General features: G+C 44.4%; 1 protein-coding gene across 1 annotated transcript; it reads right to left on the bottom strand.

Annotated features, from left to right (window-relative positions):
• Nucleotides 1–9,693: 9,693 nt before the first annotated feature.
• Nucleotides 9,694–16,532, bottom strand: LAMTOR1 (late endosomal/lysosomal adaptor, MAPK and MTOR activator 1). Its single transcript, XM_056560265.1, has 5 exons — nucleotides 16,379–16,532; nucleotides 13,568–13,716; nucleotides 13,387–13,464; nucleotides 12,052–12,178; nucleotides 9,694–10,489 (listed from the first exon to the last, which is right to left on the bottom strand). The coding sequence occupies exons 1-5, from the start codon at nucleotides 16,418–16,420 to the stop codon at nucleotides 10,397–10,399; spliced, it is 489 nt and encodes a 162-aa protein (XP_056416240.1). The 5' UTR covers nucleotides 16,421–16,532; the 3' UTR covers nucleotides 9,694–10,396.
• Between the last annotated feature and the right edge of the window lie 5,126 nt (nucleotides 16,533–21,658).

Raw genomic sequence — 21,658 nt, 5'->3', positions numbered from 1 at the left:
GATCGTCTCGGATAGAGGCGTCCAATTCGTGTCAAAATTCTGGAGGGCTCTCTGTAAACAACTCAAGATTAAATTAAACTTCTCTTCTGCATATCATCCTCAATCCAATGGGCAAGTAGAAAGAATTAACCAGGTCCTGGGTGATTATTTACGGCATTTTGTTTCCTCCCGCCAGGATGACTGGGCAGATCTTCTACCATGGGCCGAATTCTCGTATAACTTCAGAGTCTCTGAATCTTCTTCCAAATCCCCATTTTTCGTGGTGTACGGCCGTCACCCTCTTCCCCCCCTCCCTACTCCCTTGCCCTCTGGTTTGCCCGCTGTAGATGAAGTGACTCGTGATCTTTCCACCATATGGAAAGAGACCCAAAATTCTCTCTTACAGGCTTCATCACGCATGAAGAAGTTTGCTGATAAGAAAAGAAGAGCTCCCCCCATTTTTTCTCCTGGAGACAAGGTATGGCTCTCCGCTAAATATGTCCGCTTCCGTGTCCCTAGCTACAAATTGGGACCACGCTATCTTGGTCCTTTCAAAATTTTGTGCCAGATTAATCCTGTCTCTTACAAACTTCTTCTTCCTCCTTCTCTTCGTATTCCTAATGCCTTTCACGTTTCTCTTCTTAAACCACTCATCATCAACCGTTTCTCTCCCAAATCTGTTCCTCCCACTCCTGTCTCCGGCTCCTCCGACATCTTCTCCGTAAAGGAGATACTGGCCTCCAAGAAGGTCAGAGGGAAAACTTTTTTTTTGGTCGATTGGGAGGGTTGTGGTCCTGAAGAGAGATCCTGGGAACCTGAGGACAATATCCTAGACAAAAGTCTGGTCCTCAGGTTCTCAGGCTCTAAGAAGAGGGGGAGACCCAAGGGGGGGGGGGTACTGTTACGCCGAGCGCTCCGGGTCCCCGCTCCTCCCTGGAGCGCTCGCTACACTCTCGCTACTGCAGCGCTCCGGTCAGATCCACTGACCCGGTGCGCTGCGATACCGCCTCCAGCCGGGATGCGATTCGCGATGCGAGTGGCGCCCGCTCGCGATGCGCACCCCGGCTCCCGTACCTGACTCGCTCTCCGTCGGTCCTGTCCCGGCGCGCGCGGCCCCGCTCCCTAGGGCGCGCGCGCGCCGGGTCTCTGCGATTTAAAGGGCCACTGCGCCGCTGATTGGCACAAGTGGTTCTAATTAGTGTGTTCACCTGTGCACTCCCTATGTATACCTCACTTCCCCTGCACTCCCTCGCCGGATCTTGTTGCCATCGTGCCAGTGAAAGCGTTCCCTTGTGTGTTCCTTGCCTGTGTTCCAGACCTCCTGCCGTTGCCCCTGACTACGATCCTTGCTGCCTGCCCCGACCTTCTGCTACGTCCGACCTTGCTTCTGTCTACTCCCTTGTACCGCGCCTATCTTCAGCAGTCAGAGAGGTTGAGCCGTTGCTAGTGGATACGACCTGGTCACTACCGCCGCAGCAAGACCATCCCGCTTTGCGGCGGGCTCTGGTGAAAACCAGTAGTGACTTAGAACCGGTCCACTAGCACGGTCCACGCCAATCCCTCTCTGGCACAGAGGATCCACCACCTGCCAGCCGGCATCGTGACACACATGTTTATTCCCTTTGTGTGTATATATGTATATATATATATATATATATATATATATATATATATATATATATATATATAGATCTCCTCTCCTCTGTATATATATATATATATATATATAGATCTCCTCTCCTCTGTATATATATATATATATATATATAGATCTCCTCTCCTCTGTATCTATATATATATAGATCTCCTCTCCTCTGTATATATATATATATATATATATAGATCTCCTCTCCTCTGTATATATATATATATAGATCTCCTCTCCTCTGTATATATATATATTGCAGTAACACAGGTTTTGCTATACACATGTTTATTCCCTTTGTGTGTGTGTGTGTGTGTGTATATATATATATATATATATATATATATATATATAGATCTCCTCTCCTCTGTATATATATATATATATATATATATATATAGATCTCCTCTCCTCTGTATATATATATATATATATATATATAGATCTCCTCTCCTCTGTATATATATATATAGATCTCCTCTCCTCTGTATATATATATATATATATATATAGATCTCCTCTCCTCTGTGTATATATATATATATATATATATATATATAGATCTCCTCTCCTCTGTATATATATATATATATATAGATCTCCTCTCCTCTGTATATATATATATATATATATATATATATATATATATTGCAGTAACACAGGTTTTGCTATACACATGTTTATTCCCTTTGTGTGTGTGTGTATATATATATATATATATATATATATATATATATATATATATATATAGATCTCCTCTCCTCTGTATATATATATATATATATATATATATATATATATATATATAGATCTCCTCTCCTCTGTGTATATATATATATATATATATATATATATATATATATAGATCTCCTCTCCTCTGTATATATATATATATATATATATTGCAGTAACACAGGTTTTGCTATACACATGTTTATTCCCTTTGTGTGTATATATATATATATATATATATATATATATATAGATCTCCTCTCCTCTGTATATATATATATATATAGATCTCCTCTCCTCTGTGTATATATGTATATATATATATATAGATCTCCTCTCCTCTGTATATATATATATATATATATATATATATATTTATTGCAGTAACACAGGTTTTGCTATACACATGTTTATTCCCTTTGTGTGTGTATATATATATATATATAGATCTCCTCTCCTCTCCTCTGTATGTATATATATATATATATATATATATATATCTCCTCTGTATGTATATATATATATATATATATATATATATATATATATATATATATATAGATCTCCTCTCCTCTGTATATATATATATATATATAGATCTCCTCTCCTCTGTATATATATATATATATATATAGATCTCCTCTCCTCTGTATATATATATATATATATATATATATATATATCTCCTCTGTATATATATATATATATATATATATATATATATATATATCTCCTCTGTATATATATATATATATATATATATATATATATATATATATATATATAAATAGATCTCCTCTCCTCTGTATATATATATATATATATATATATATATATATATATATATATATATAGATCTCCTCTCCTCTGTATATATATATATATAGATCTCCTCTCCTCTGTATATATATATATATTGCAGTAACACAGGTTTTGCTATACACATGTTTATTCCCTTTGTGTGTATTGGAACTAAACCAAAAAAGGAGGAAAAAAAGCAAATTGGACATAATGTCACCAAACTCCAAAAATGGGCTGGACACAATTATTGGCCCCTTAACGACCATGGATGTGTATACTCGCACATGTGCCGTTAAAGGGGTACTCCGGTGAAAACCTTTTTCCTTTTAAATCAACTGGTGGCAGAAAGTTAAACATATTTGTAAATTACTTCTATTAAAAAATCTTAATCCTTCCTGTACTTATTAGCTGCTGAATACTACAGAGGAAATTCTTTTCTTTTTGGAATGCTCTCTGATGACATCACGAGCACAGTGCTCTCTGCTGACGATATTATAATAATAATAACGCTTTATTTATTGTTGTCCTTAGTGGGATTTGAACCCAAGTCCCCAGCACTGCAAGGCAGCAGTGCTAACCACTGAGCCACCATGCTGCCCTTAGCATACATCTGCTATGTTTGGTTGCTAAAAATGGACAGAGATGTCAGCAGAGAGCACTGTGCTCGTGATGTCACCAGTGTTCCAAAAAGAAAGGAATTTCCTCTGTAGCATTCAGCAGCTAATAAGTACTGGAAGGATTAAGATTTTTTTAATAGAAGTAATTTACAAATATGTTTAAATTTCTGCCGCCAGTTGATTTCAAAGAAAAAAGGTTTTCACCGGAGTACCCCTTTAAGGTGGTATGGCACGGGCTTCCAACTTGAGCCCGCGTCATGCTGGCCGGCCCTCAGCTGATTCCTGTAGCTGGGGGCCGATGTTAATAGCACACATATAGCGATCGCCGCTGCCGGCTATTAACCCTTTAGACTGCAGCTGTCAAAGCGGACAGCGGCATCTAAAAGGTGCCTTTATCTCATCCCTGGTGGTCCAGTGAGGTGAATCCCCCAGCACCGTGAAAGCGAAGTGTGTGTGTGTGGGGGGGGGGAGGGGCATATCCACTTCTGAGGTAGCCTGAGGGCTTACCTCTCTTCCTGTGCCGGCTCCGCCGCTCAGAATTAGAGATGAGCGGACTTACAGTAAATTCGATTCGTCACGAACTTCTCAGCTCGGCGGTTGCTGACTTTTCCTGCATAAATTAGTTCAGCTTTCAGGTGCTCCGGTGGGCTGGAAAAGGTGGATACAGTGCTAGGAAAGAGTCTCCCAGGACAGTATCCACCTTTTCCAGCCCACCGGAGCACCTGAAAGCTGAACTAATTTATGCAGGATAAGTCAGCAACCGCCGAGCCGAGAAGTTCGTGACGAATCGAATTTACTGTAAGTTCGCTCATCTCTACTCAGAATGATAAAACCTGGCAGGACCAGGCTTTATCAATCAAGGGCAGAGCACACAGATCAATGTGGTTCTATGGAACCACATTGATCTGTATGAGGAATCTAATGATTCCTCCTAAAAGTCTCCTAAGGGGACTAAAAGTGTAAAAAAATAAATAAAATTAAGGTTAAAAACACACATTAACCCCTTCCTTGTTGAAAGTTTAAAATAACCCCCCTTTTCCCAAATCCCATATAAAAAAAATATATAAACATAATAAAAATAAATGTGGTATCGCTGCGTGCGTAAATGTCCAAACTATAAAAAAATATATATTGTTATTAAACTGCACGGTCAATGGCGTACACGAAAAAAAAAAAATCAAAAGTCCAAAATAGCGTATTTTTGGTCACTTTTAGACCATAAAAAAAGGAATAAATAAAGATCAAAAAGTCCGATCAAAACAATAATGGAACCGATTAAAACTTCAGATCACGGGGCAAAAAAATGTTATAGGGGTCAGAAGATGACAATTTTAAACGTATAAATTTTCCTGCATGTAGTTATGATTTTTTCCAGAAGTGCGACAAAATCAAACCTATATAAGTAGGGGATCATTTTAACCGTATGGACTTACAGAATAAAGAGAAGGGGTAATTTTTACCGAAAAATGTACTGCGTAGAAACGGAAGCTGCCAAAATTAACAAAATTGTGTTTTCTCCTCAATTTTGTCGCAAAATTGTTGTTTTTTTTTCCCGTTTCGCCGTAGATTTTTGAGTAAAATGACTGATGTCATTACAAAGTAGAATTGGTGGCGCAAAAAATAAGCCATCATATGGATTTTTAGGTGCAAAATTGAAAGGGCTATGATTTTTAAAAAGTGAGGAGGAAAAAAGGAAAGTGCAAAAACAGAAAAACGCTTGGTCCTTAAGGGGTTAATATTCGGTTGCACACCCTTTGGGAAAAAATAAGTGAAATCAGTGTATTCCTATAACCATCAATAAGCTTCTTACACCTCTCAGCCGGAATGTTGGACTCTTCCTTTACAAACTGCTCCAGGTCTCTTATTGGAAGGCGCCTTTTCCCAACAGTAATTACCGTATTTTTCGCCCTATAGGACGCACCGGCGTATAAGACGCACCCAATTTATAGGTGCAAAATCTAAAAAAATAAAAGTTTTTGAACCCAATAGTGGTCTTCAACCTGCGGACCTCCAGCTGTTGCAAAACTACAACTCCAAGCATGCCCGGACAGCCGTTGGCTGTCCGGGCATGCTGGGAGTTGTAGTTTTGCAACATCTGGAGGTCCGCAGATTGAAGACCACTGCATAGGAGGTAATACTCACGTGTCCCCGCCGCTCTGGACCCGTCACCGCTGCCCTGGATGTCGCTCCATCGCTGTCGCAGTGTCCCCGTCGCTCCGGAACGTCTCTGCTGCTGGCCGGGTATCCTCTGTTGCCGCCATCACGTCGTTACGCACGCCGACGCACGTACGCGACGACGAGGAAGGAGAGCGCCGGCCATACAGGGGATCCCTGAAGGGAGAAGACACCAAGGAGGCTGGTAAGGTCCCTCCCGGTGTCTTGTAAGTATTAACCCGTCTAATCAGTCGGGCTGTTCGGGACGCCGCGGTGAAATCGCTGACCAGCCGGGTTAGTGTCACTTTCCCTTCAGACGCGGCGGTCAGCTTTGATCGCCGTGTCTGAAGGGTTAATACAGGGCATCACCGCGATCGTTGATGTCCTGTATTAGCCGCGGGTCCCGGCCGTTGATGGCCGCAGGGACCGCCGCGATAGCTGTGTATTCGCCGTATAAGACGCACCGACTTTTTCCCCCCAGTTTTGGGGAAGAAAAAGTGCGTCTTATACGGCGAAAAATACGGTATAAGATCTCTCCACAGGTGATCAATGGGATTTAGATCTGGACTCATTGCTGACACTTCAGAACTCTCCAGCGCTTTGTTCCCGTCCATTTCTGGGGCTTTTTGACGTATGTTTGTGGTAATTGGGGGAGATCTATAAAAACCTGTGCAGATGCAAAGTTGCCCATAGCAACCAATCAGCTCGCTTCTTATATTTTTTACATGATTTGTTAAGAATGTAGGAGAACACGTGGGAGATGGAAATCCCGGCAGGAGTTTCCTTTCCTTCCAGTGAAGATCCGACTGCGGCACTGTAGCGCTACACCGGCGTGATGTCACAGGAGTCGGGTGTAAAGGAGTAGTACTTGTTATTAGTCATCATAAAAAGTGACATACAGGGATAGACTACGCGTTTCGGAGGGGCTCCCTCCTTCCTTAGTCTATCCCTGTATGTCACTTTTTATGATGACTAATAACAAGTACTACTCCTTTACACCCGACTCCTGTGACATCACGCCGATGTAGCGCTACAGTGCCGCAGTCGGATCTTCACTGGAAGGAAAGGAAACTCCTGCCGGGATTTCCACCTCCCACATCTGTTCTCCTGCATTCTTCACCGTCCTCGACGGGACCGACGGCCAGCTGCTCCCGACACCAGTTACCTGCCCAACGTGATACAGCACAACCGATAAAGGTGAGCACGTCCTTTTCCTTTCTGTTTGACTCTCCGCTAATACCGCGGATAACCGGCACTATAAATCTCTATCTTTTTTTGGGAAAGTAAGAAGCGATCTGATTGGTTGCTATAGGCAACTTTGCCTCTGCACAGGTTTTGATAAATCTCCCCCTATTGTCCTGCTGGAAGACCCAAGATCTCGGACACAAACCCAGCTTTCTGACACTGGGCTGTACAGTGCGACCCAAAATCCATTGGTAATCCTCAGATTTCATGATGTCTTGTACACATTCAAGGCCCCCAGTGCCAGAGGCAGCAAAACAACCCAAAACATCATTGACCTCCACCATATGTCACTGTAGGTACTATGTTCTTTTCTTTGTAGACCTCATTCCGTTTTCGGTAAACAGTAGAATGATTTGCTTTACCAAAAAGATCTATCTTGTCTCATCTGTCCACAAGACGTTTTCCCAGAAGGATTTTGGTTACTCAGGTTCATTTTGGTAAAATGTAGTCTTTCTTTTTTATGTCTCTGTGTCAGCAGTGGGGTCCTCCTGGGTCTCCTCCATAGTGGGGTCCTCCTGGGTCTCCTCCATAGTGGGGGTCCTCCAAAGATGTCCTATACAGACTGTTTCTATTTCATCCTGCCCGGGCTGCAAAAAAAAGACAAAACAAACTTTCACTTACCTCCCTATGTTGTCCCGGAGCTCCGCAACAGCTGATTGGTTGGCCGGGCTGTTTACTTCCTACTTCCTTTAGCCCGGTACGTCACACGGCACTTCAGCCTATCACTGGCCGAGGCGGGACATCGCTGCGGTCGGTGATAGGCTGAAGCGCTGTGTGACGTACGGGGCTAAAGGAAGTAGGAAGTAAACAGCCCGGCCAACCAATAAGCTGTTGCGGAGCTCCGGGACAACATAGGGAGGTAAGTGAAAGTTTGTTTTGTCTTTTTTTGCAGCCCAGGCAGGATGAAATAGAAAAAGTCTGCGTTGGACATCTCCTTTAAATGTTGACGAATAGTTCGCACTGACACTGATGCTCCCTGAGCCTGCAGGACAGCTTGAATATCTTTGGAACTTGTTTGGGGCTGCTTATCCACCATCCGGACTATCCTGCGTTGACACCTTTCATCAGTTTTTCTCTTCCGTCCACGCCCAGGGAGATTATCTACAGTGCAATGGGTTGTAAACTTCTTGATAATGTTGCGCACTGTAGACAAAGACAAATCTAGATCTCTGGAGATGGACTTGTAACCTTGAGATTGTTGAGATTTTTCCACAATTTTGGTTCCCAAGTCCTCAGACAGTTCTCTTCTCCTCTTTCTGTTGTCCATGTTTAGTGCGACACACACAGGCACACATTTATCATTGTCTTTAGACTGTTTTTTGTGTCTAAAAAAGGGGGCAAAAAAAGGCGCAAGCAGGGTTTTTTGTGCCTTTTTTTGCCCCTTTTTGTTTACACATTTCTGCTGATTTTGAGTTGCAATCCACTGATTTTGGCAATAGACATGATACGGAAGGGATTTATCATTTCCCCTTTTTGTAAAAAAGAGCAAAGCCACTGAAAAGTCTCTAAAAGTACACCAGGCCAGACATGGTGTAGCTTTTAGGTCTATGTGTAGGCAGAAATTTCAGAAAATGTGACCTGCACAAAATTTATCAAAGCTCTTTTACCTTTTAATAAATTTGGTGCCCCAACACATTACCAGCACACAAAAAAAAAAGGTGTAAAAATATGCTTCACTTGCACTGTAATGATAAATGTGGGCCACAATGCAAAGACTAAGTGAACTTCTCTCCTTTTTATCTGCTTTCAGGTGATTTGTATATTGCCCACACCTGTTACTTGCCCCAGGTGAGTATAAAGATCTGTTACGTATGACCCTAACCCTTAAACCAGCATTTCCCAAGCCGGGTGCCTCCAGCTGTTGCAGAACTGGCAACAGCTGAAGGCACATTATGGGTCGGGTCACCGGAAGATCCGCAGCGTAAAATATGCTGCGGATCCGTTACCTGTGACCCTAAAAGATCTGTAGCCATAGACACATCCCTATCTGCAGGGGGTCTGAACACTGGGACCCCCGCGATCTCCTGTACGGGGCCCCAACACTCCCCCTCCATATATCTCTATGGGAGAGGCAGAGATGCAGCATTCGTGCATCACAGGAGGTCCCAGCGGTCAGACCCCCCCCCCCGTGATCCTGCGGATAGGGGATAAGTGTCTAAGGCTGCAGTACTGCTGGGAGTTGTAGTTCTATAACAGCTTCAGAGTACAGATCTATAGAACAGTGTTTCCCAGGCTGGGTTCCTCCAGCTGTTGCAAAACTACAACTCCCATCATGCTGGGAGTTGTAGTTTTGCAACAGCTGGAGGCACACTGCTCTACGTTATAATATTCAGTATAATCTACAGAAGGAGCTCAGAGCAAAGCATTGGGAGTCAGACAAGCTCAACTAATCACCAAGCTTTCCCACAAAACTGATCAATTCTAAGGAAAAAAAAAAAAAACATAAAAAAAAAACAAAACACAAAACTATGATTTTTCGGAAACTTCACCATTACAAATAAGGAAGCGGCAGACGAGAAGTCATTGAGGAACACGTTTAATCTACAGAGTTGGGAGTTTAAAAAAAAAGAAAAGTGTAAAACGGGGGGCCAAACGCAAATTACTGATATTTTACATTGATTTGTTACAATTACATGATAGAAGGACACAACGTATCCGGTCTACTCATGTAACAACCGTGTGTTAGCCACGTCCCCGGCAGACGCTAGGATCACGCATCACATGCCTGGTATTAGAGGAAGTCATTATGAACAGAAGTTGATTGGTAGAAAGAAAAAAAATAAATAAAAAAATTAATCAAATATGGTCGCCAGCACTGCCCACGAGGGGAGGTACTACAAGTGCTTATGGGACTTGCAGGTCCACACAATATAAATGTCCCTGCATAGATCTGTGCTAGGAGAAGTATGGGGGGGGGGGGGGGTGTCATGGGGAGTGATCTACAGAGTAGGATCGCCGCTGACGTGTGCGGTGAAAAGACCGACGACATGAAGCCGTGTATCGTACATAGCGATCCGTTACCTTGACCAAAATTCAACGGGGGACAGACAGTGAACCGGAAATTGTGAAATTAGCCCCTCCCACTACAACCACCAAAATCGGCAAAAAGAGGGGGGGTCCCAGAGACAACACGGACAGACCTAGCGAGAGTTAGTGCGAGTGTATGGTGGGGGGAGGAGAGAAGAGGAGAGCGAAATAATGGGGGTGACGGGGCGCTGACATCCTAAGGAATCCCAAACTGTACAACCAGATCCTCTTTGGCGTCCACGCGGATCTGGGAAAGTGCACTGAAGGCGTAAGCTGCTATCTTTGAAACCTAAAAGACAAGAGGTAAAAAAAAAGAAAATCTGTCAAATTACTGAATAAAAAGTAACAAACAAACAGAGTAACAAACAGAGTAACAAACAGAGTAACAAACAGAGTAACAAACAGAGTAACAAACAGAGTAACAAACAGAGTAACAAACAGAGTAACAAACAGAGTAACAAACAGAGTAACAAACAGAGTAACAAACAAACAAAGTAACAAACAAACAAAGTAACAAACAAACAAAGTAACAATAACGTCTCCACCTCCCCATAGAAAATAATAGAGAATCTCCCCAATGAGCCAGGGTCCCCTAATCATTCTGAGGGTCCCAAGCATTGACTCCTCCACAACCAATGGGGCACTAATAAGTCACCACCCAAATTGTGCTACAAACACCTTCATTTACCTGACACATGAAGTTCCCATGGGGCAGAGTAATAGCGGTTATACCCCCCACAGAGGAGACATTACTGCTGGGACCGCTGTACACTCATCTAATAGTAGTGAAATTAACTATGGGTAAGGCAGCGTTTCTCAACCAGGGTGTCTCCAGCTGTTTTGCAACAGCTGGAGGCACCTTGTTGGAAATCGCTTGTGTAAGGATAAGTTTTGCAGGCTGCAAATGTTGTTCTTAGATCAATCAATCAATACATAAATAAAAATTATTTAAATGCACAAAAACGAATAATAAATGTATAATAAAAAAAATAAAAATAAAATAAATGGAAAACGAATGATAAATGGACAACAAATAAAATCGAAAACAAATAAATAAAAATAATAAATAAAAAAGGAATCATAAAAATTATTTAATTAAATAAAATATATAACCAAAACATCACTGCTTGCTGTTAGTGAATGAACTTACAATTCTCACAGCTGAGGGTTTGTTACAATTGAATCCCCGTTCAGGCGGTTCAGCTTACAGAGGACTGTCTGAACTCCAGACGGATACATTGTAACTAACTACAGAGGAGCGTTTCATGTTGCTGATGTGTTTACCTTACAGAGGATTGTCTAGACTGGATAAAAGTGCAACAAATCCTCAGCTGTGAGCAGAACAGGTTTCTTAGAATAAACAACTATCCCAATTCCACAAAAGGAAGCAGAGATCTTGAAAACGGTGAAGTAATGAACACAGGGGTCTAGATCAGTGTTGCCCATCCTGTGGTTGTTCAGCTGTTGCCAAACTACAATGCCAAGTACTGTACAAGGTTGTCAGGGCATAATGGAAGTTACAATGAAATAGAATAGTAATCTGGACCGTGTGTTCAATTATTTACCATTTTACAAGATCTCTGCTTGCTTTCATGGAATGGGAACATATTTTTGAAGCAAGTATCTAAACAATACCCTGTAAGGTCAACACATCAACAGCACAGAACTGTCCCTAACCTTGATAGTTTGCTACAATGTATTAGTCTGGAGTTCAGACAGTTGTCTAGACTGGATACAATGTAAGCAAGCAGAGATGTAGAAAACAATAAAACACACAAGACTGGAGGAGGATGAGCGCATGTATGAAGCCGGTATAACCCTCCCTGTGTAGTACAGGTCTGAGCTCCTTACCTGCTGTATATCTGCATAAGAGACGGGGTCGCTGGCGAGTATTTGGTGCGGCTGGGCAGTGAGTGAGGGCAGAGGGGGCACCTTCCTCCAGTGCATCAGGTTAGTGCCGAGTTTTGCTAGTTTTGTGCTGCACAGAAACAAAGGACGAGAGAAGAGTCAGGAGAACAGATCTGCCCACCAATCCCTGGAGGGGTACAGGAGAATACACACAGTGTATACACAGAGTACACAGGAGGAGTGTGTATACAGAGTATACAGTAGGGATCGACCGATTATCGGTATGGCCGATAATCACGATTTTGGGCATTATCGGTATCGGCAATTACCTTGCCGATAAGCCGATAATGCCCCGCACCGCGACCACCCCCCCCCCCCCCGACCCACCGCACCGCGTCGCACCACCCACCGTAGTGCTGGGCTGTATACCGGTATGGATTTTTGCCCATACCGCTCGGGCCCCTCCCTCACCCTTCGAGTCAAAAAAAAAAATTAAACTTACCCGTAATGGGGGTGGTCCGGGCAATCCATCCTTCCTTCCTGTAGTGTCCGGCGGCATTCAGGGTGGAGGGAGAACCGGTCCGGGCTGTCCTTCTCCGAGGGTCATCTTCTCCACTCCGGGCAGGCTCCGGCCTAGTACGCTGCTACGCCGTGACGTCAGGTGCGTCGCTGTGCACGGGCGTCACTGCGCAGCGGCGTCTATGCAGCGTACTAGGCCGGAGCCTGCCCGGAGTGGAGAAGATGACCCCCGGAGAAGAAGGACAGCCCGGACCGGTGCACCCTCCACCCTGAATGCCGCCGGACACTACAGGAAGGATGGATGGCCCGGCCCACCCGGACAGGTAGGGGGAGAGAAGAGGGTGGCGGCGGCCTATGGCACCACAAAAGCCACTGAAGTGCATTGATTTAAAGCGCCCGCTTTAAATCAATGATCTGCAGCGGTGTCGAGGGGGGATAAATAGCCGATAACTTATACCGGAATATCAGTATAAGTTATCGGCTATCGACCCTAACCTCCACCGATTATCAGTATCGGCCCTAAAAAACTGATATCGGTCGATCCCTAGTACACAGGAGGAGTGTGTATACAGGAGAGCATATACAGTGTATACAGAGTACAAAGGAGAGTATATACAGTACACAGGAGGAGTATATACAGTGTACACAGGAGGAGTGTATATACAGAGTTCACAGGAGGAGTATACAGTGTATACAGAGTACACAGGAGAGTATATAGTGTATACAGAGTGTACAGAAGGTGTATACAGAGGCTGCGTCCATGGTCTCTTGTATTAGTCCTGCAGGCACCACTCATCCCACCCCCGGTCACGTCCTCACCTATACTGTCTCGCCCGGTCCATACATTCGTGCTGTTCCATCCCCTGGGACTCTACAGCCGATACATCAATAATGTTCCTGCAGGAAAAGAAAGTGTTAATAATAAGATCCACAACCGATGGTGGGTATCTGCCCTGCCCCCTACTGTACACAGACAGCACTGCAGGGCCCTAACACTTACTGCGCCGTCCTGGCCAGGATACGTGACAGCAGCGCCTGCTCATCCGTCCGGGCAGACGGGTTGTTGGTAGAGTTGGGTTCGGATCCATTTGGGGTCCGGTTGGGAAGAGTCTCGTTGGGGGGTAACAAGTGTTGTCTCTCTCCCTGGTCCTAGAAAGGAAAGAAGAGAATGTAAGTTATAATTGTTCTGCTACAGACCGCATGGACCATCTACACCCCCGAACCTCCAGTCCTCTCCATAGATCACAATTGTTCAGGTTTATTAAGAGTACTAGGCCCCAGATGACCAAACAGCGCCACCCACTGGTGATGTCCTCTGCGCCAGAGCCTAGATGCCGTACCCAATATTTACTTTAGCATCTAGAAGGTTCAAGGGGTACTCCGGTGGAAAACAGTTTTTCTCAAATCAACTGGCTCAAGAAAGTTATATAAATTAGTAAATTACTACTATTAAAAACAACAACAAAAAATCCTTCCAGTACTTAGCAGCTGCTGTACGCTACAGAGGAAGTTGTGTTATTATTTCCAATCTGATCACAGTGCTCTCTGCTGACACCTCTGTCCGTGTCAGGAACTGTCCAGAGTAGGAGCAAATCCCAATAGCAAACCTCTCCTGCTCTGGGCTGTTCCTGACATGGACAGAGGTGTCAGCAGAGAGCAGTGTGGTCAGACTGGAAAGTCCTACACAACTTCCTCTGTAGTAAACAGCAGCTAATAAGTACTGGAAGGATTGAGATTGTTTAAACAGAAGTAATTTACAAATCTGTTTAAAAGGGGTACTCCCGTGGAAATTATTATTATTATTTTTTTTTAAATCAACTGGTGCCAGAAAGTTAAACAGATTTGTAAATTACTTCTATTAAAAAAAAAATCTTAATCCTTCCAGTACTTATTAGCAGCTGAATACTATCTTTTTGGAACACAAAGCTCTCTGCTGACATCACGACCACAGTGCTCTCTGATGACATTTCTGTCCATAGAAGCATATGTTTGCTATGGGGATTTTCTTCTACTCTGGACAGTTCCTAAAATGGACAGAGATGTCAGCAGAGAGCTCTGTGTTCCAAAAAGAAAACCATTTCCTCTGTAGTATTCAGTAGCTAATAAGTACTGGAAGGATTAAGATTTTTTCATAGAAGTAATTTACAAATCTGTTTAACTTTCTAGCACCAGAAAAAAAAAAATGTTTTCTCCATCGGAGTAGCTCTTTAAATGGACAGGAACTGAGTTATCTCTGATGCTGTCTGATGTTAGCCAGAAGTGGAACAGACAACGGGACGGCCCCCTCTAAAGGTGACAAGACGAAGAGACAGACACTTAAATGCCCAGGAAGGGAAGGGGGTAAATAAACCAAAAACAAACTCCAAACCCAGTCACCAAGGTGACAGGGTAAAAAACCCCTACTGAAAATTCCCTCCCTAACACACACACACATATACATATATATATATATATATATATATATATATATATATATATATATATATAACTTCACTTTTATTTAACCATTAATAAAAGGTCCCATGTAGTGAGTTAAAATTGCAGACAATTCCCTCATCAAGTGTTTCTTCTCCTATCTGGAGATCACAAGTATATATGCTTGACAGCGGCTGCAGACCACTGTCTACTGGGGAATAAAGCTGCTGATAAAATAATTTGGCAAATTGATTATATTTTATTATTTTATCAGCAGCTTTATTCCCCAGTAGACAGTGGTCTGCAGCCGCTGTCAAGCATATATACTTGTGATCTCCAGATAGGAGAAGAAACACTTGATGAGGGAATTGTCTGCAATTTTAACTCACTACATGGGACCTTTTATTAATGGTTAAATAAAAGTGAAGTTATATATATATATATATATATATACACACACACACATATATATATACATATATATATTTAGGGAGGGAATTTTCAGTAGGGGTTTTTACCCCGTCACCTTGGTGACTGGGGTTTGGAGTTTGTTCTTGAAGACGAAGAGACGCCCCCCACCCCCTCTAAGGGTCACTACTGTGCGCTCTGTATTGTAGTCAGGTATCAGGAACAACTGGTAGTAATACAGTACTAGTAAAGGTACAGCCCCCCTATAGCAGTGTTTCCCAACCAGGGTGCCTCCTGCTGTTGCAAAACTACAACTCGCAGCATGCCTTTGGCTGTCCAGGCACGCTGGGAGTTGTAGTTTTGAAAAAGCTGGAGGCACCCCAATTGGGAAAAATGCCATATAGCAGTGGTCTCTAACCTGCAGCCCTCCAGATGTTGCAAAACTACAACTCCCAGCATGCCCGGACAGCCGTTGGCTGTCCGGGCATGCTGGGAGTTGTAGTTTTGCAACATCTGGAGGGCCACAGGTTGGAGACCACTGTCCTATAGGGTGATGAGATGACTGGACGGCCCCTTTATGGGTCACTAGGGTCTGTATTATAGTCAGGTACAGGGAGCGACCATTATTAGTAGTACGATGCTAGTAAAGGGACAGCACAGTCCCGGAGGCCTCTGACTGTACACAGCTGAAGTGTCGTGCCAGTGTGCAGCACAGATCCACCTCTGACTGTGAGATACACAACTTTTCCTGCACCCTGCAGGAATGATACACAACTTTTCCTGCAGGGCTCCATGAAAAAGAATGATTCCTTCTCTCACCTGATCTGACTGTAAAGTTACAAACAACAAAGTTACAGTGAGTGTCCCCTCAATAGTGGAGTGTCCCCTCAATAGTGGAGTGTGGGCCCTCAATGTCACCTGACCCCCTGCTGCCCCTCCCCATGTACGTGTCCCGGTGGTGACACCGGCCTCCCGCCCCCGCACTCACCCCCTTGCCGCTGTCCGACTCCCCGCTGTAGCAGCAGCCCATGTCCGCTCGGGGCAGCTCGGTGAGAACCAACAATTCTACTCTATCACATGACAACAGGAAGTCACGCCAGCTGGTCGGCACTTCCGCTTCCGGGATAATGCACGTCACGTGACCAATCGCCTTGGAGACCAGGGCCAATCAGCGCTGAGCTGTGAGAGATTGTATTTAACCCTCACAACACCGGGGCGATGCGTCAACACTCATAGCGGCTAAGGAGGGGAGTGGCTTACGCTCAATAGCCAATGACTGCATAAGAAAGTCTACCGAGAGGGGGAGGAGCTACCTACAACAGCCAATCACATAACTGCTTTTATTTCTTCACCCGCGCTGTATAATGAGTGGTGGGTGCTGACTGGTTGCTATGGTAATGTGCTGTCCTGAGACCATAAGACTTATTATAAAACTTATACTATATGGGGGCAATGATGGGACCTTATACTATATGAGGACACTGATGGGACCTTATACTATATGAGGGGACTGATGGGACCTTATACTATATGGGGGCAATGATGGGACCTTATACTATATGGGGGCACTGATGGACCTTATACTATATGGGGGCACTGATGGGACCTTATACTATATGGGGGCACTGATGGGACCTTATACTATATGAGGGGACACTGATGGGACCTTATACTATATGGGGGCACTGATGGGACCTTATACTATATGGGGGCACTGATGGGACCTTATACTATATGGGGGACACTGATGGGACCTTATACTATATGGGGACACTGATGGGACCTTATACTATATGGGGGACACTGATGGGACCTTATACTATATGGGGGCAATGATGGGACCTTATACTATATGGGGGCACTGATGGGACCTTATACTATATGAGGGGACTGATGGGACCTTATACTATATGGGGGACACTGATGGGACCTTATACTATATGGGGGCACTGATGGGACCTTATACTATATGGGGACACTGATGGGACCTTATACTATATGGGGGCACTGATGGGACCTTATACTATATGGGGGCACTGATGGGACCTTATACTATATGGGGACACTGATGGGACCTTATACTATATGTGGGCACTGATGGGACCTTATACTATATTGGGGCACTGATGGACCTTATACTATATGGGGGCACTGATGGGACCTTATACTATATGGGGGCACTGATGGGACCTTATACTATATGGGGCACTGATGGGACCTTATACTATATGGGGGCACTGATGGGACCTTATACTATATGGGGGCACTGATGGACCTTATACTATATGGGGGCACTGATGGGACCTTATACTATATGGGGGCACTGATGGGACCTTATACTATATGGGGGCACTGATGGACCTTATACTATATGGGGGCACTGATGGGACCTTATACTATATGGGGGCACTGATGGACCTTATACTATATGGGGGCACTGATGGGACCTTATACTATATGGGGACACTGATGGGACCTTATACTATATGCGGGCACTGATGGACCTTATACTATATGGGGGCACTGATGGGACCTTATACTATATGGGGGCACTGATGGGACCTTATACTATATGGGGGCACTGATGGGACCTTATACTATATGGGGGCACTGATGGGACCTTATACTATATGCAGGCACTGATGGGACCTTATACTATATGAGGATACTGATGGGACCTTATACTATATGGGGGCACTGATGGGACCTTATACTATATGGGGGCACTGATGGGACCTTATACTATATGGGGGCACTGATGGGACCTTATACTATATGTGGGCACTGATGGGACCTTATACTATATGAGGGGACTGATGGGACCTTATACTATATGGGGGCACGGATGGGACCTTATACTATATGGGGGCACTGATGGGACCTTATACTATATGGGGGCACTGATGGGACCTTATACTATATGGGGACACTGATGGGACCTTATACTATATGGGGGCACGGATGGGACCTTATACTATATGGGGGCACTGATGGGACCTTATACTATATGGGGGCACCGATGGGACCTTATACTATATGGGGCAGTGATGGGACCTTATACTATATGGGGACACTGATGGGACCTTATACTATATGGGGACACTGATGGGACCTTATACTATATGGGGCCACTGATGGGACCTTATACTATATGGGGGCACTGATGGGACCTTATACTATATGGGGGCACTGATGGGACCTTATACTATATGGGGGCACTGATGGGACCTTATACTATATGGGGGCACTGATGGACCTTATACCATATGGGGACACTGATGGGACCTTATACTATATGAGGGGACTGATGGGACCTTATACTATATGGGAGCACTGATGGGACCTTATACTATATGCGGACACTGATGGGACCTTATACTATATGGGGGCACTGATGGGACCTTATACAATATGGGGGCACGGATGGGACCTTATACTATATGGGGGCACTGATGGGACCTTATACTATATGGGGGCACTGATGGGACCTTATACTATATGGGGACACTGATGGGACCTTATACAATATGGGGACACTGATGGGACCTTATACTATATGGGGGCACTGATGGGACCTTATACTATATGGGGACACTGATGGGACCTTATACTATATGGGGGCACTGATGGGACCTTATACTATATGGGGACACTGATAGGACCTTATACTATATGGGGGCACGGATGGGACCTTATACTATATGGGGGCACTGATGGGACCTTATACTATATGGGGGCACCGATGGGACCTTATACTATATGGGGCAGTGATGGGACCTTATACTATATGGGGACACTGATGGGACCTTATACTATATGGGGACACTGATGGGACCTTATACTATATGGGGCCACTGATGGGACCTTATACTATATAGGGGCACTGATGGGACCTTATACTATATGGGGGCACTGATGGGACCTTATACTATATGGGGGCACTGATGGGACCTTATACTATATGGGGGCACTGATGGACCTTATACTATATGAGGGCACTGATGGGACCTTATACTATATGGGGGCACTGATGGGACCTTATACTATATGGGGGCACTGATGGGACCTTATACTATATGGGGACACTGATGGGACCTTATACTATATGGGGGCACTGATGGGACCTTATACTATATGGGGGCACTGATGGGACCTTATACTATATGGGGGCACTGATGGGACCTTATACTATATGAGGGGACTGATGGGACCTTATAATATATGGGGGCACTGATGGGACCTTATACTATATGTGGACACTGATGGGACCTTATACTATATGGGGGCACTGATGGGACCTTATACTATATGGGGGCACTGATGGGACCTTATACTATATGGGGGCACTGATGGGACCTTATACTATATGGGGACACTGATGGGACCTTATACTATATGGGAGCACTGATGGGACCTTATACTATATGGGGACACTGATGGACCTTATACTATATGGGAGCACTGATGGGACCTTATACTATATGAGGGCACTGATGGGACCTTATACTATATGGGGGCACTGATGGGACCTTATACTATATGAGGGGACTGATGAGACCTTATACTATATGGGGGCACTGATGGGACCTTATACTATATGTGGACACTGATGGGACCTTATACTATATGGGGGCACTGATGGGACCTTATACTATATGGGGGCACTGATGGGACCTTATACTATATGGGGGCACTGATGGGACCTTATACTATATGGGGGCACTGATGGGAACTTATACTATATGGGGACACTGATGGGACCTTATACTATATGGGGGCACTGATGGGACCTTATACTATATGGGGGCACTGATGGGACCTTATACTATATGGGGACACTGATGGTACCTTATACTATATGGGGGGCACTGATGGGACCTTATACTATATGGGGGCACTGATGGGACCATATACTATATGGGGACACCGATGGGACCTTATACTATATGGGGGCACTGATGGGACCTTATACTATATGGGGGCACCGATGGGACCTTATACTATATGGGGGCACCGATGGGACCTTATACTATATGGGGGGCACCGATGGGACCTTATACTATAAGGGGGCACTGATGGGACCTTATACTATATGGGGGCACTGATGGGACCTTATACTATATGGGGGCACCGATGGGACCTTATACTATATGGGGCACTGATGGGACCTTATACTATATGGGGGCACCGATAGGACCTTATACTATATGGGGGCACTGATGGGACCTTATACTATATGGGGACACTGATGGGACCTTATACTATATGGGGACACTGATGGGACCTTATACTATATGGGGACACTGATGGGACCTTATACTATATGGGGACACTGATGGGACCTTATACTATATGGGGACACTGATGGGACCTTATACTATATGGGGGCAATGATGGGACCTTATACTATATGGGGGCACTGATGGGACCTTATACTATATGGGGGCACTGATGGGACCTTATACTATATGGGGGCACTGATGGGACCTTATACTATATGGGGACACTGATGGGACCTTATACTATATGGGGACACTGATGGGACCTTATACTATATGGGAGCACTGATGGGACCTTATACTATATGCGGGGCACTGATGGGACCTTATACTATATGGGGGCACTGATGGGACCTTATACTATATGGGGGACACTGATGGACCTTATACTATATGGAAGCACTGATGGGACCTTATACTATATGTGGACACTTATGGGACCTTATACTATATGGGGGCCACTGATGGGACCTTATACTATATGGGGGCACTGATGGGACCTTATACTATATGGGGGCACTGATGGGACCTTATACTATATGGGGGCGCTGATGGGACCTTATACTATATGGGGGCACTGATGGGACCTTATACTATATGGGGGCCACTGATGGGACCTTATACTATATGGGGGCACTGATGGGACATTATACTATATGGGGGCACTGATGGGACCTTATACTATATGGGGGCACTGATGGGACCTTATACTATATGGGGGCACTGATGGGACCTTATACTATATGGGGGCACTGATGGACCTTATACTATATGGGGACACTGATGGTACCTTATACTATATGGGGGCACTGATGGGACCTTATACTATATGGGGGCACTGATGGGACTTATACTATATGGGGGCACTGATGGGACCTTATACTATATGGGGGCACTGATGGGGACCTTATACTATATGGGGGCACTGATGGGACCTTATACTATATGGGGACACTGATGGGACCTTATACTCTATGGGGGACACTGAT

The sequence above is a fragment of the Hyla sarda genome, chromosome 2 (assembly GCF_029499605.1).
Source record: "Hyla sarda isolate aHylSar1 chromosome 2, aHylSar1.hap1, whole genome shotgun sequence".
NCBI classification, from domain to species: Eukaryota; Metazoa; Chordata; class Amphibia; order Anura; family Hylidae; genus Hyla; species Hyla sarda.
Note: the sequence above shows the minus strand (reverse complement) of the source record. Positions and strands in the feature narration are given on the sequence as shown.

Excerpts from the sequence above, each read along its gene's own strand:
- LAMTOR1 (XM_056560265.1), bottom strand. The coding sequence starts at position 16,420 with ATGGGCTGCTGCTACAGCGGGGAGTCGGACAGCGGCAAGGGG. Across the intron at positions 13,717-16,378 it reads AGTCGGACAGCGGCAAGGGG|GACCAGGGAGAGAGACAACA; the intron begins GTGAGTGCGGGG and ends TTTCCTTTCTAG. Across the intron at positions 10,490-12,051 it reads CTTATGCAGATATACAGCAG|GTTTCAAAGATAGCAGCTTA; the intron begins GTAAGGAGCTCA and ends CTTGTCTTTTAG.